We start from the raw sequence: 14,184 nt of genomic DNA on the forward strand, positions 1-14,184 counted from the left end.
AGTTGGCTAAAATTACGTCAGCCCATGAAAGAGGCTGATTTGGTGTGTAGGGTATTGAGTTTTACAAAATAGCTAAAGCCAAGACCCTAACTGGTAAGGGAGCTGGCCAGAAAGGACTTTAGCCATCTATAAAATCCCAAGGTACTCACTTGATACCTGAAAAGAATATAGAGCAAGGCAGAGAGATTCCTTGACTTACTACATTATTCTAGATTTATATTTCTGCAACTTACCTTTGCAGCTGCTCAGTAGCCTTCTGTCAGTGAGCACAGCTGCAGCACAGCCCAGGCTGAAACTTGGAAGCCTTTTATCCTCTTGGGAGGCCCTCAAGAAAGGCAGGGAAGCCTCCTGCGCTTGTCAGTGATCTGGCAGATGTGTGCCTGCCCCGAGGAAGCACACGCAGACCAGAGCGATGGCGATGGCGATGTCTCTGAGACTTCACACCTCGATAGTCATTGCTTCCTGATGGACAAAGAGGTGATGCTCCACTCCTCACACTTCCCTAAGCTTTGTAACCACCTGAACTGCCTTGCACATCGGTACAGACTTGGTGCAGCAGTCCCCGGGGTGCTAACTGCGCTGGCAAGTGGTGCGTGCTGTAATCCATAGAAACCAGCCTGCATCTGCCCTCTCGGTGGGAGCTGCTGCTTCAGTTTCTTGGGCAGAGGAGAGTGGAGAATAGCCGTGCTTCACCTCTTCGTTTGTTTCTCCACATTCCTCTCACCTATTCCAGATTGCACTCTCTGGTTTTATTGTGTTGGCATTTTTTTTCTTTGGTGTGTTCCTTAATGTTGGATGGATTTTTTTTCTCTTTCTTTCTTTTTTTTAATAGTTGAATGGGGTTTTTTACTGGCTCAGACAATCTCAGGCTCTGGCCAAGACTAGGAAGTTTACCAGCTAACCCCCCTGTGGGGGTGGGGTGGGGGCACGTCACGAGACTTTCGCTTTTTTCCTGTCTCCCATCTGTTGGTAGGACAACTTGTACCCACTGTCTGGGGATGGCACTGAGGGGCTTGAAGGAAACAAATAAACAGGTAAGAGTTTTCTTGCTTTCTATTTCTTCCCTTCACACAAACTGAGGATTAGAGCACCCAGGTTCCATGAATTTAATATATCTGGGATTGATTCTTCCTGCACTGATATTGGTAGAGTTAAGTGAAAACATGTGAAATAGCTTTGTCTCAGCTCCTGAAATGATTCCTGGTCAACGTGCTGTGTTTGAAGAATGATCACTGTGCACGGCAGTGAAATCCCCCACCCAGCTGAGCAGCGTGGCCCTGGCACCCTTCAGCCCTGAACAAGCATTTTGAGCCTGATGTTCAATTGCTTTAAAGCATCAAGAGCTCTCACTGACAGGATCTAGACCTCCTGACTACTAGGCATTTTGTAATTAGGTGTTTACAAATAGCCTTTTTTTTTAGTCCTTATGGTATCCATTTAAAAAACAAAAAGCAAAAACCACAACAAAAACAGAACACAAATTTTTTTCTGCTTCCTTCTCTGTTGCTTTGGTGGTTATAAAGCAGGAATACACTTGACTTGGAACAGTGCAACATGCAAATTTCAATTAACATAAAACAAAAAGCAAACCAGTCTCTCTCCTCACTTCAATATACAGATTCAGCCTGTAATTCCTGCTAGGTTGTGATGAGAGAAGGATACCGGATCATTTTTTGTTTATTCCTTTGCATGTTTACTCACATTCCTTTTTGCAGTTTACTACATCTTACTTTTTGAGGGCCGATGCAATAAAAGGTACATTCTTGTCCTCCAAGCTGGGCGGCCCCCAGAGAGACACGATGCTGGCATATCACAGCAGGCAAATCCAGCCTCCGGGAAAGGCTGGGCAAGCAGAGAAGGCAAAAGTCTTCTGGCAAAAGAATTCTCCAGCAAAGAGTCTGTGGAAGTCAGGAGAGCTTGTTCCTCTCCAAGCCTCTGATGGGGTTGGCTCAGATGAAATCATTTCTTAATTGACTGATCTTGTTTTCACTGAAAGACTGGAGAGAGAGTTTAACTAGGTAAGACCAGGTGACTAGGTAAGACCAAATTTTCTCTCCTGAGGAAGTCTGTCAGGAACTGGCTCACAGTCCGCCTGTTCACAGGTACCTGGAGGAGCTGGACAAAAGGCTTGTGCATGTGAATTTCTCTTCAATGAGGGGGGAAAAAAAATAAATCGAGGAATGTCTTCAAAGCAATTTGATGATGTGTGTTTTTCCATAGATCTCTCTCAGGGCGAATTGTCGGAGGAGTCTGGTGGTTCTTCACTCTCATCATTATCTCTTCCTACACTGCTAATCTTGCTGCCTTCCTTACGGTGGAAAGGATGGTTTCTCCCATAGAGAGCGCAGAGGACCTGGCTAAACAAACCGAAATAGCCTATGGCACTTTGGATTCAGGCTCAACCAAAGAATTCTTTAGAGTAAGTCTGTTAAACCTCCATTAGAGCTTTTCTAAACTGTAAGTGCCTAATACACAGTTTGCAGTCGTTTGTTTTTACCCAACTGTAATAGCTGTTCTGGTGAAAGCTGCTTTGTGCAATCAGGACAGACCTGAGTGCAGATTTTAATATCAAAAGGCATTTTATGAAAAATGGGTGAGTTTGCTCAACCTGAAACATCTCAAGATGGAAAACCTGACCTCTGCTATCACAGGAAGGGGCTTTTTTAACACCAGTTTCAGAACCTCGGTCTGATGAGCAATAATGCAGTCATTAGCACAATATTTAGCAAAGACAACTCTTGGAGGAGTGATGCTCTTGACCTACTTGCTCTCTTTGCCCAGCTGGCAGCCGTTAATGCCGTCCGACGTTGGTGTGCACTTGCCAGAATGTGAAGGGGGATGGGAGGCATGTGTTGCCTTTCGTTTCTATATAGTGCATTGATTACTGCAATTGTTGCTATGCCTTCATTGCTCGCCAGCATCTGGCTGGGGCTGTATTAAGCAGTCAAGGCTGAAACTTTTGTACCCCAGAACACTGATGTATATTCAGCTTGGTTAGGGAAATGATGGGTTTGCAATATTTGGGGGTAGGGGTGAGTATACACTTTTATTTAAGATCATTCTTTCTTTCTCCACTTGCCAAGCCACATGCTTAACTGCAGAGAGTTTGGTGAGGGTCATTAAAAACTCTAAATATGACCTCAGACAACTTTTATTTATCTAAAAATGTTGCGACCCAAAAAGCTCGTATTTCTGGCCTTTCCAAGGGCAAACTGAAATGCTCAGCTCTTTCAGGGAGCTCTTGGTTCTCTCTCAGCGGTGCCAATCAGATGCCATTCAAAACAACATTTTTTGTGTGTAGAAAAGTGGTCAGTGCTGCAGGACTAATTATTGCCTGTCACGCATACTGGCCAGGTGCAAGGGTAAGGCAGGAGGGAGACAAAAAAATGTTGCTACTGTAGGCTGGTGAAATACTGAGTGCTCCTTGAATAAATGCTGATGTCTCCTTGAATTCGCTTAAAATTTCAGTACACGACCACACACGCATACATGTATGTATAAATCTGATGTAAAGCTGGAAGTGAACGGAAATGTATTTTATGAAGCTTTTATACTCTGACTTACTTGTATGTAATGTCTTTATATAAAAAATGATACTCGGTAGTTCTTAATTAACTGTGGTGCCTGGTACATTACAATGGCTTCTGTTTGTATTAAAATCCTGTAAGATAAACAGTGACCTTGTAAGGGTGACATGAGTGTGTAAAAATTTGCATTTCATTTAATTATAAGCCTGAGGCAGTATTATCTGCGCAGCAAAAAAGAGCTGAGTGGGCCTGTCAGGAGAGGTAGCACAACTTGATTAGAAATATTGGGGCTGTTTACAGTCACTATACTGTTCCTGGGGGGGAGGGGGGGGAATCTTCTTTTGAATATCTTGTTACCACTAATACAGAAAGAGGATTGTATGGGGGTGTTTCTTCATTTCCTTAATAGTTTGACATAACAAGGAAATCCCTTCTCACCGAGAGATCAAAGGAATGAGTGTTTCGTGTGAAAGGATACAAAGTCTGGTAAATGTGCGAATACTTTGTGGTGCTGTTAATAGTCTTGAGATGAGCTGTGACTCTCTTGGTGCTGGAGAAAGCAGGGCTGTAAATGAGGATGATCTGTCAGGAGCTGCCAGCTCCATCAGGCAGGGAGAGAAGTTGGATGGGGAAGGAGGAGAGCAGAGCCCTGGTAGGGGTCTAACGCCTGTGCTGGGCCATCCAAATGGGCCGAGTGGGAAGGAGAATGGGCCCTAAGTGGTGCTTCTCTCTCCTCGATGTTCTCAAGGCACACAACATAATTTCAGTTGTATTAACTTTTGCAGAGTAATTAATTCGAATAGAGTGATGCCGCCATGAAACTGTTGTAATTAGAGTCTTCTTCAGTTGATTTGAGAAGGGCAAAAGCTTTGCCGTAGATTAAATGCATACGTTCACATAAATACTTTGTTGTACAGACTTTATTAGCTACTTAATAAGATAGTAATGATGGCTGAAACTTGAAATAACTCTTAGAGGACACTTCGTTTCTGAGCACCTGCTGCACAGACTATGCCTGCTGTGTGGTTTGGGATGCTTTTCTGCCTGTAAGCTCCTTTCTCGCTACTACTAGAGCATCAGTGGGAGTGATAGTGGTCTGAGTCAGAAAAAGCCGTGAGTTCTCCTGGGCACAGTGTGATGCTTATTACCTCTGCGAGGGGAATATCCTCCTCCACGCGTTCCCCACCAGCGTTTAACCAATTTAAGCAACAGTTGGCTGAGCGGGTCCGGATCATCTACCCAGTGAGAAAGGAAGCTTCTAACGGAGGGGATGGCTCCGTGAGCAAGTTAGTGCAGTCCTTACTTACGCTGGTTGCCCATGTATATGTACACAGACTCTGGCTATAGCATGTGAGAGGTAGCTAAATCTTCCCTAGAGATGGGAGAAGTTACCTGGCTGTAAGCAGGAGGTCAGTGCGTGCGTAGAGGCACCAAGAACAGTAACTTGGCTTTGTAGCTGGGCCTTGGCTTCACACAGGAGGTGCAGGACAGTCTCTCCAAGATCCCATAAAGCAGCTTGTATAGGTGTATCTCTTCCTAGAGCTGTAAAGCTAAAATGTTTCTCAAACAAAGGTATTAGTCAGATATTGATCTTAACGGCCACTGTTGGCCAGTGAAAGGTGTGAGACTGACAACAGGAAGGAAAAATTGCCTCCTAATGCATCATAGAGAGACAACCTATAAATGAGCTTCAGATGCCCACCATCTCATCTGAGCGTGCTAGAAGTTGCTCCTTTAGAGCCTTCAGTCCATGACTCCTTTCTGCCAAGCCCATTTCCAACTAGGATCACTTTTGAAGGTTTCTTTTACAGTGTGGATACCTATCTGCTAGGAACTGGATCGATACCAGCACCTCATTTCAGATGAACAGATGGTAATGACTTTCAGCCACTTCAGACCTGGGCAGACTCCAGCTCGTGACCTATTTTATAGTCTTGGCTGTTTCCGTAAACATCGCAACGTCTCCCAGATAGATGCTATCCCAGCTATGTAGGTTAAAGCTAGATAGACCATTGCTGTTTCAAGCATGCACGATGACTGCTGTCGGCATGACGTTGCTCTCACAGTTACAACAAGAGAACCTGGTTTTTATAACAGTTTCATGCTCCTCACTTGTTGGTAACTCTGCATCAAGGCATTTGTCCCCCTGGTATATCTAAGAACCAAATGAGCCTTCCTGTATTTTTATGGTTGTTGCTTGTTTCTGCTCCGAAACATTTTACATTTTTCACTAATGAGCTTACAAAGGCATTTAAATGGCAATCAATAGATTACATCAATTCCCTTTTGGCTTTCAAAGGGCACTCATCTATATTGAAAAGGAAGAGAAAGAACTCCTCCTTAGATATTTATTAACATAAAGTCTTAGATTAAGGACTCCAAAATACCGCTTTCTCTTTCTTGAAAACTGCAGAGGCCTGTACTAGCAATTTCGAATCACTAAGCTACTACTTTTAAGGATGTATCTGTTAGAATAAACATCTTCTAATACATTCAGTTAAAGCTTCAGCATATCTGAGCAACTCATCAAATCAATATAACACCATTTAATCCAAATTCGACAGTGAGCCTCAGTATAATACCACAGTCTAATAGGTCTCACACCTCCAATATGCATGTATTCAAAAGGCATGACCTTTACAACCGATTAGTAATTCTTATGTAAACTTGGCTGTATTTAAACTTCAGTAGAAGCAGAACATGTTTCTAGACATTTAGAAATACAAATTACTCTTGAATTTATGGTGGTTTCTTTTAATTGATAGCAGATACCTGTATTAAAAGGCTTCTGTAAAATAATTTGCAAAGTATGTGTTTGATCATTGACAAACACAGCTGACCCACTAGTACATTTTACTGAAAAATTGAAGTTTCAGAAGGTGTCCTCGAAATTGATCTGATGGGACAAGGCTTTACAGGTTGAAATATTGAGGCAGGTAACGTGTAGCAAGATAGTGCATTAGGTCCTTCTCCCTTTTGTGGGAAATTGAAGGCGACTCATATCACACCACTGCCAATGTAGTTAATCACGGTTAACTAAAACTAAGGAAAAAGAAGACCTCAAAGGACCGATATTTTATTGTAGAACTTTGTCTTTTTCTCAGCAATAGTTTCAAGGATGTCCCTGACAAAACGACTCTACTATCCAATGGCTCCCCCGTGCCTCAGCTGAAATGACTTGCTGCTCTAAAGTCAGTTCCTAATTTTTTCTCCTGGAAGTGACATTAATTGCCAGGCCTGTTAGGAGTTTCAATAGAAAGGCCAAAGATCCTTTGGACATGATGGTTCCTGCTCTTACAGTTGGTTACTCCTACCCGGCACTGGTATTCAAGTATTGGATAGAAAGTTTGGCACTAACATTGCTTCTGCTGTCGATAAAGGCTTTTAGGCTCCATGCCTGGAGGAGTCAAATGGACTGACAGCCTTCAAGCACAGCTTAGATACCTCAGATATTATTTTTAGGAACTTTTTGCAACACGGTACGAAATTCACAGCTGAGACTGAAGTCTCCATTACTTCAGGGCACATGGGAGTGGTAGATGGCTTGAGGACACCGAGGAGTCTGCACATCTTTTCTTTATGCCTCCTGTGTGAAGGCTTCACTTCTCATTGCACTTGGATAGGCTGCCCCGAAACTTCAGTAATATTTTTCTCTGAATTAATGTTTTGCAAGAAGGCGATATTGTTCTTTTACGCCTTTGTGGGCATGTTCAGCATGTTCAGAAATTCCTCTTCATCAGTTTTCTCAAAAAATGGTTCTTTCCAAAGCAGGTTCAGATGTTAGGTCTTTCAGGACTTTGTATATACATAAAATACGATCTAAAACTACAATTTCTAGGATACACGAAGTCATGTTAAGGATGGCCCCTAGGATGATCCCCCTTTTTCTATGTTCTTGGTTTTATCAAGTAAAATGCAGCAGGAGCAGAGAGAAAAGCACAAGAAGCCCTGGTAAGAGGCTTTGCGTTTCTGTCTGCAGCTTTGGTAGCCCATGCTGAGGAAAGGTGCTTTGACATGGAAGTAGGTACCAGAAAAGGCATGTAAATGTGGTAAGGGGACTGCTGAGGTTTCTCGTGAAAAGAACTTTAAGTACAACTTGTTTAGCTAGTAAAACTGAAGCTGGTATAGAAAACAGTTTGTTCAAAAGAAAATAAAAAAAACACCAGACAGATTAGCACCAAAGCAGAAAATAAAGATTTATTTGAAAAAATTTATCTGAAAAAAACAGTGAAAGAACAAATGAATGAATTGACCCCAAATTCCTTAGAAATTAAAAAAAAAATGCTCCTTAAACCTATCGAAAGGATTTTGAAATACCTTCCGCTAAAAGCACTGGGGGCAACTAAAACCTCCACTCCTGTTCAGGCAGTGCTTTATAAGGGGCTGTACGAGGTGGGGCTGCAGTGGCAGGGGTGACACCGGGGGGTCCCTCCCGGCTCCAAAGAGCAAAGTGCTACTGGATCCCACCCCGGCTGGCAGCGTGCAGGGAGGACCGACTCCCTGTTACGGTCCCTCCCGGGTACGAGTGGGCTGTGGCAGAGGAGGCTGGTCCCACGGGGGGGCAGCCAGGCAGGAGCACAGCACCATCCCCGACCCATTAAGGAGAGAGGGAGAAATAATGACCGTAATGCGTTCGGAAGCACTAGCATGTTACAGCCAGTCATAAGATAAAGAGCTCATTGCGTTCCTCTGATGATAACATTGTGTGAAGACAAGAGGTGAGGGAAATAAATTCTACTAGTGAGTGGTTTAGGTAGGGAAAAGCCTTGAATTATGAACCCATAGCTGCCGTGTGATTTTTATGCATTCTGTGCAATCAAACAATATTGAGATCATCATTACAGCCTATTAAAAACGCCATGGTGAACTCTGTGCCTGCGGTGCTAAGGGTTTCATCTGTAGTTAAACTCTTTGATTTTTCATCTCAAAATTTATTTTGCTAGTGAAGATGAAGGACTTGTTTCTAGCACAGCATTCGTACAAACGCTCTGCTTTTGCCTTTGGATAAAACTATGATTAGCGGTTTTAAGCTTTCTGTGTTCTTGGCATCAAGCAAAACAACACAGTCATCATAACAAATGCCCGACAAAAATATTGAAGTGTGATTGTATTTATGGACTTTAAAGAACAAAACATCACAGAAAAGTGATAGCTTCAAATATAAGCTGTGTAGATTTTTAATAGGCAATGTGGCAGCGATTAATCAGAAAAAAAGTACTGTGGTTTAACTGTTTTTTAACACAGAAAGTGTGAAAATATTATTCACCTGTATATTCTAAAAAAGTTTGATAAGCTGGGGGTGTGCACAAATATGAAAAGGTGAATGTATGTGTGCAGAGAGATCACAGCCTCTCCGTTGCATGAATGATAGATAGTCTACTTGGGGGGGGCTTTCTTTTAATCTGTTGAACCTCCTTTCTGCCACATTGCTAACAGGCAGTTTTAAAGACAGCAGGAAATCAAATGTGACATAATTACAAAAGAAATGGTTTCCCATGAAGTGATCTAATGTCTTTAAGCCTATAGATTGGAGAGGAAAATGTCTCCTTATGGGAGCTAAAATTAACATCTCATCCATCATCCACTCCTTGGAAAGGAAACATTTGGATGGTACAGGGGTTAAGATGGCTGAATCATTTTACTAATTTCAGCAGACAAGCCAGGATTTAACGAAGCTTTCAGTAAACACTTAAATATTTGAATAAATCTCTCCTTTATCTTCATAACAGATGGCATTTGTCTATCAGCTCTACTTGTGTTTGTGGTTTAGACTTTCCAGCTCACCTATGTCTTGATACTGCTCAGAAGCTGATGTCTTAAGAGCAGGTTGCCGGCTGCGCTGTAGAGGTGCACGGTTTCCTTGGGTCCAGCAGCGGGTGGGGATGCAGCTGATGGTGAAGCCCAGCACAGCAGTGGGTTAACGGCATAACTGCGTCTGCACCACAGAGCCGAAGCAGAGAGCGCCTCGGGGAAAAATCACTTGCTGTTTGAATGCTCTACTTTTTGGAGAGCAGCTCTATGATAATGATAATGACATTGCTCAAGACAGCAAGGACCCTGGTTTTTCAAGTCTCTCCTGCTTTACGTAATGCTGCTGTGTCACATTAATACATGCTTGTTAGGGATTCATTTAAAATACATGGGTGCTGATAAATTACTCACAGCGCTGCTACTGTTACTTTTGCATAATTAGAAAATACATGAAGGTTTAGAAACTCTAATGATGTGAATATGAAACATCCCCTCTTGGAGTCCACTGGGATTTCTCCGTCATTGCCTATATATTGGCCTATTCTGTCTGGAGCTGAAAACTCATTAGACCTGACAGTGTTCAGATCGTGTGCTGGAAACGCCGTTCTCTTAATTTATTACAGGCCAAATCCAGAGCAGGGCTGGTGTGCTGCTCAGTTGCCCAGACAAGACTACTCCGTGAAATATGTCACTGCTGGAAAGATGCCCCTTGGCCTGAAGACTGACGTAATCCTTCCCTCCGGCTCGGGTGCGTGCTGCCCCTGCTCCCCAGGCAGACGGACAGGCAGACAGACAGACATCCATCCCTGCAGAGCGCGGCTGTACTGATCCCCACCGGTGCCACCCAGCCCCTCTCGTCTCCCCGCACAGCCTCGCAGCGTGCGTCTTTGGGGTGAGCGCTGACCGAGCTCTGGCTCTGGCCATGAGTCACAGAGGATTTACAAAGGCAGCTTGTCTCTTGGTGAAGACTTTCATTTTAATTTCCCGATCAGTATTGCAACAAGGAATGGATGGCAGCAATTAAAGTGAGGAGATGAATACAGACGTAGACTGAAGTTCAGTGTTGTGCCAGGAAAGGACGTCTTAAAATCTTGATTTACATTCTGCTGCTCAGACTGACGTGGCAGCGGGCAGCCCTGGGGTTTGTAGGCCTGATCCTTCAGCTCTCTGGGCTTCATTTGCCCCAACTGGGAAAGGAAAGTGCCATTTCTAAAGCAGAAGTTATAACGTCGTTAATTTGAACAACAAACCGACATGACTATGTCTCTCATCGCAAACTTTACCAGTTCACCCTTTCTTTTACATTTATGCACATGTTATCAAAGATTTGTGTAATCCCACAAATATACAGACTAGTTTACATACACATGCTTGAACCTTGCTTATCTGTAGCATCCCACAAATTCATAAACCGTGGGTAGAGTTTGGTAGATTTGGAGGTTGGCCTTGCTAAGAGAAATGCCCTGTGCATGCTCATGGCATCTGACCTACTTTCTTCTGCTGAGAACGTAATAAAAACAAGTGGTTCATGTAATGATGGGATTGATTTTTCTGCCCATATAGGTAAGTAAATTGCTGGCAACACAAGTTATCTGTGGCTAAAAGCTGTGACATTGATCTATTAGACTTTGCCCTATGACCTTCAGTAAATGACATCTCTGCTTTCATGTTCACACTTCGGAAAGGGGACTAATGGTACCCTCTGGCCTTTGTGAGACCTATTTTCACCTTGTCAGTAAAAAGCTTGGAAAACTCAGGCAGAGGGACCTGATAATATTTATCATGTTCTTATTATTAATGTAGCACGTTAGGCCAGCCTCCCTGTGCTCCAGAGCTGGCACTGGGCTGGGGACTCTGACCACTGTCCCTCGCTCCTCCCAGAGGCAGCGATGGAAAGGGTGACTTGACATCAGGCTTGCGGGGGAGCAGAAAAGCCTTATCCAAAAGACCAAGACAGTGGTAGCCACTCCGTTGCAGTTTGCCGAATTGAAAGTCCAAGAAAGCAACTGCCTAAAACTGATGAATCTCAAAGTGATCCTCAAGCCAGGCAACAGCGGTGGTACCAAGGCATTTTTTTCACTCCTGTTTAGTAACTTGCTTTTTAATGGTTCATAAGCTGCTGGATTCATTAGCTGCTGTAGAAGAGCTAATTGCACACGTGGAAGAAAAGCAATGAGTGATGATAATGAAGCTAAGGTTCACACTTAACTACCTAAGTTCATATCGGTGAGGTGTGCCTCTATATAAAGGCAGCATGTATCATTCAGATTAAATACCTGCCCTGTTTTTAGTGTGGACCTTTGTGTTTTGTATCAGCAACATTTGTCTGACTTAGGGCTATAAATTGCCCTTGTTAAAGAGCTGTAAAGTGGCCATAGGGCTGGTGTAACAGAGGAGTGTGTTAACTCTGCTGCGTTAGGTCCTTTATCGATGTCTCTGCCTACCTTTGTGTGCGTGCCGTGGTCGGGATGCTCCGTCCACTTTGGACTTGTCTCACTCCCGTTTGCTGCACTTCCCTGTTGGATTTACTGCATTTCTATGGATGCTGGCCTACTCCAAAGTGTATTAAACTTTATGTAGCCTACACACAGCCCTGAGACCAGGCAGCTGTAACTGGCTTCCTTCTGGGTCTTCTCCCTCTCCAATATGCCCGTTCCATTTCTTACTCTGATATTGACCAGCATGAAACGTTATCCTGTTCTTCCTTATAGCCCACCTCCTGTATTACTGGAGGGACCTTATCTCTTTCTCTCCTCCCTCCTGTTTTTTAAGCTTGTTTATCGCTCTCTTAGTTTTGAAGACAGAGGTAAAAAATTTAACATCAGTATAATCTAGAATTTTAAACATAGAAAGTAAAAAAGGGAGAATATATAAATGAATTTTAAAAGTAAAATTGATTTGGATGAATTTGGCTCATGACTGATCAACAATAATCACCTGTAAGAGAACATTTTGAGCTTGACTGCTGGGAAATAGTTTTCTAGCACCTGTCATAAGAAACAAAGGACCGTTTGTTTGGTTTGACCAACTAACAGGTTGCCCAGAGAAGCTGTGGCTGCCCCATCCCTGGAAGTGTTGAAGGCCAGGTTGGATGGGGCTTTGAGCAACCTGGTCTGGTGGAAGGTGTCCCTGCCCATTGCAGGGGGGTTGGAACTAGAGGATCTTTGAGGCCCCTTCCAACCCAAACCATTCTGTGATTCTATGATTTTGGTCATTTTAATAAAATATCCCAAGGGAATGCATGAGGCGGGCGTTTTGAAGAAGACCTGCAGGTTGCGGAGGAGGTAACAGAGAGAGCAAAATGTTCTAAAATAGGCAAAGGGCATCCCTGTAACACACAGAGGAAAAATGCTGGTTCTTTCAGATGTAATAGCTTCACCGCTACTCAGTAGTGGAGGAGGTGACGCAGTGTCACTTTTAGCAGAAGCGCGAGACAGATGTCTGCAGAGGAGGAAAGGTAATTCAGTCAATGGGAGAGGGCTTCAGTCACGAAGATATTCTAGGGCTAAATTTAACCATTGTCAAAGAATCGTCCAAGATGTGCTGCATTTTGCAATAGATCTCTAGGCTGTTTGAGTTGTGCAAAAGTGAAACCAAGGCATCTAGTCCCACCTAGCTGAAGCTAGGTTTGCAGGTGCTGGGTTTTTGTCATTGTTGAATGGATTGAAGAACTAACCGCAACTGAGAGGTAAACTTGCCTCCTTCCTGCTGCCTGTAACGCGCACCCGGCCCCGTCCAGCTGCGCTTTTTGATGCTATGGCATGCTGTGGATTTGTTTGGTTTTCCATTTCAGTACTGGAGCCAACCACACATCAAAACTAGGAGAATTAGAATGAAAGATGGTGTTAAAATTGTGGACTGATTGAATTGACACCTTCTTTTGAAATGAACGCGTTACTGCCCAGAAGCAAGGTGTATTTAGGTACCAGTTAGTAATGGGCCAAGTGGAGTGACCCCTGGGCATGAGAGCTGCTGGCTCTGCTGACACGAGAGGGAGCTGCCTGCACCCTTGCGCTGAGATGTCTGTGGCTCGTACTTCTGCATAAACATCTCCAAATAAAGAAAAAAGCCAGCACTATTGACAAAGCAAAGGCCAGCTCTATTTATATCTCGGTAAGCCTGCGATAATGAAAAGACGCTTTAATGTGTCCCAGGGCCTAGATGAAACACTGAAAATGTTGCTTTTAAGAAAAAAAATGATAATAATATCCCCTTGAAATCCTGAGGGAATGTGTGTGACGGACTTCTTGAGAGCAATATCAAAGGAAAGAAATAAGAGTTGCAGAACATAGGGAGTTACTGCAGTTATGGGCTTTGAATTGGTTTAAATCTTTGCTTTTAAGCTTTTTTTTCTAAACACCTCTTTAAAAGTAACCCTTTAATGAGAGGGAAAATATTTTATTGCCACTGAACTCTGGCAGCAGTGCAGATCTGTCAGACCTTACTTTATTTTGGAGTGTAAATCCTTTCTCTATGGTTGCTCCTGTTGTCTGGCCCCTCTCGCGGGTGTCAGACTCCTGGGGGTGCACACAGGGGCTGGGGGGGCGGCGTGAACGTCTGCAGAGGAGGACAGATGGGTGCAAATGTTCTTTCGGCACAGGATTTGCAGCTTTATAGTTAAAAAGGAAAGAAATTTTCCTTTTCTGAAAGTCTTCTAGAGGCTTCTGGGGTTTTTTTGAGGCAATTGGAAAATTGGGAAAAGGGAAATAGTTACTCAAAATACCGTCTTTCATTTCATCTCCTTGCATCTTTGACCAGCTTTATTCAACTGATTGGTTCATGTCGTTGAGCAGGTGTAAAATGTGGCTCCCAGGGCAGAAGATGCCCTCAAGCACTTCTGAGCGGGTTTGCAGGTTTCACAGTTCCTCTGGTAGCACTGTCCCTCTCTCTAGGAAGCCTCATCACA

At 43.5% G+C, this 14,184-nt stretch overlaps 1 protein-coding gene across 1 annotated transcript in view; it reads left to right on the forward strand.

Annotated features, from left to right (window-relative positions):
* GRIA3 (glutamate receptor, ionotropic, AMPA 3) overlaps window positions 1-14,184 on the forward strand; it is a 152,623-nt gene that overhangs the window by 113,860 nt on the left and 24,579 nt on the right. Inside the window, exon 11 of the mRNA XM_009708840.1 lies at window positions 2,221-2,419. Coding sequence (XP_009707142.1) covers window positions 2,221-2,419 — 199 coding nt within the window. The remainder of the gene's footprint in view (window positions 1-2,220; window positions 2,420-14,184) is intronic.

Source organism: Cariama cristata, unplaced genomic scaffold, assembly GCF_000690535.1.
Source record: "Cariama cristata isolate BGI_N322 unplaced genomic scaffold, ASM69053v1 scaffold3441, whole genome shotgun sequence".
In the NCBI taxonomy this organism is placed as follows: Eukaryota; Metazoa; Chordata; class Aves; order Cariamiformes; family Cariamidae; genus Cariama; species Cariama cristata.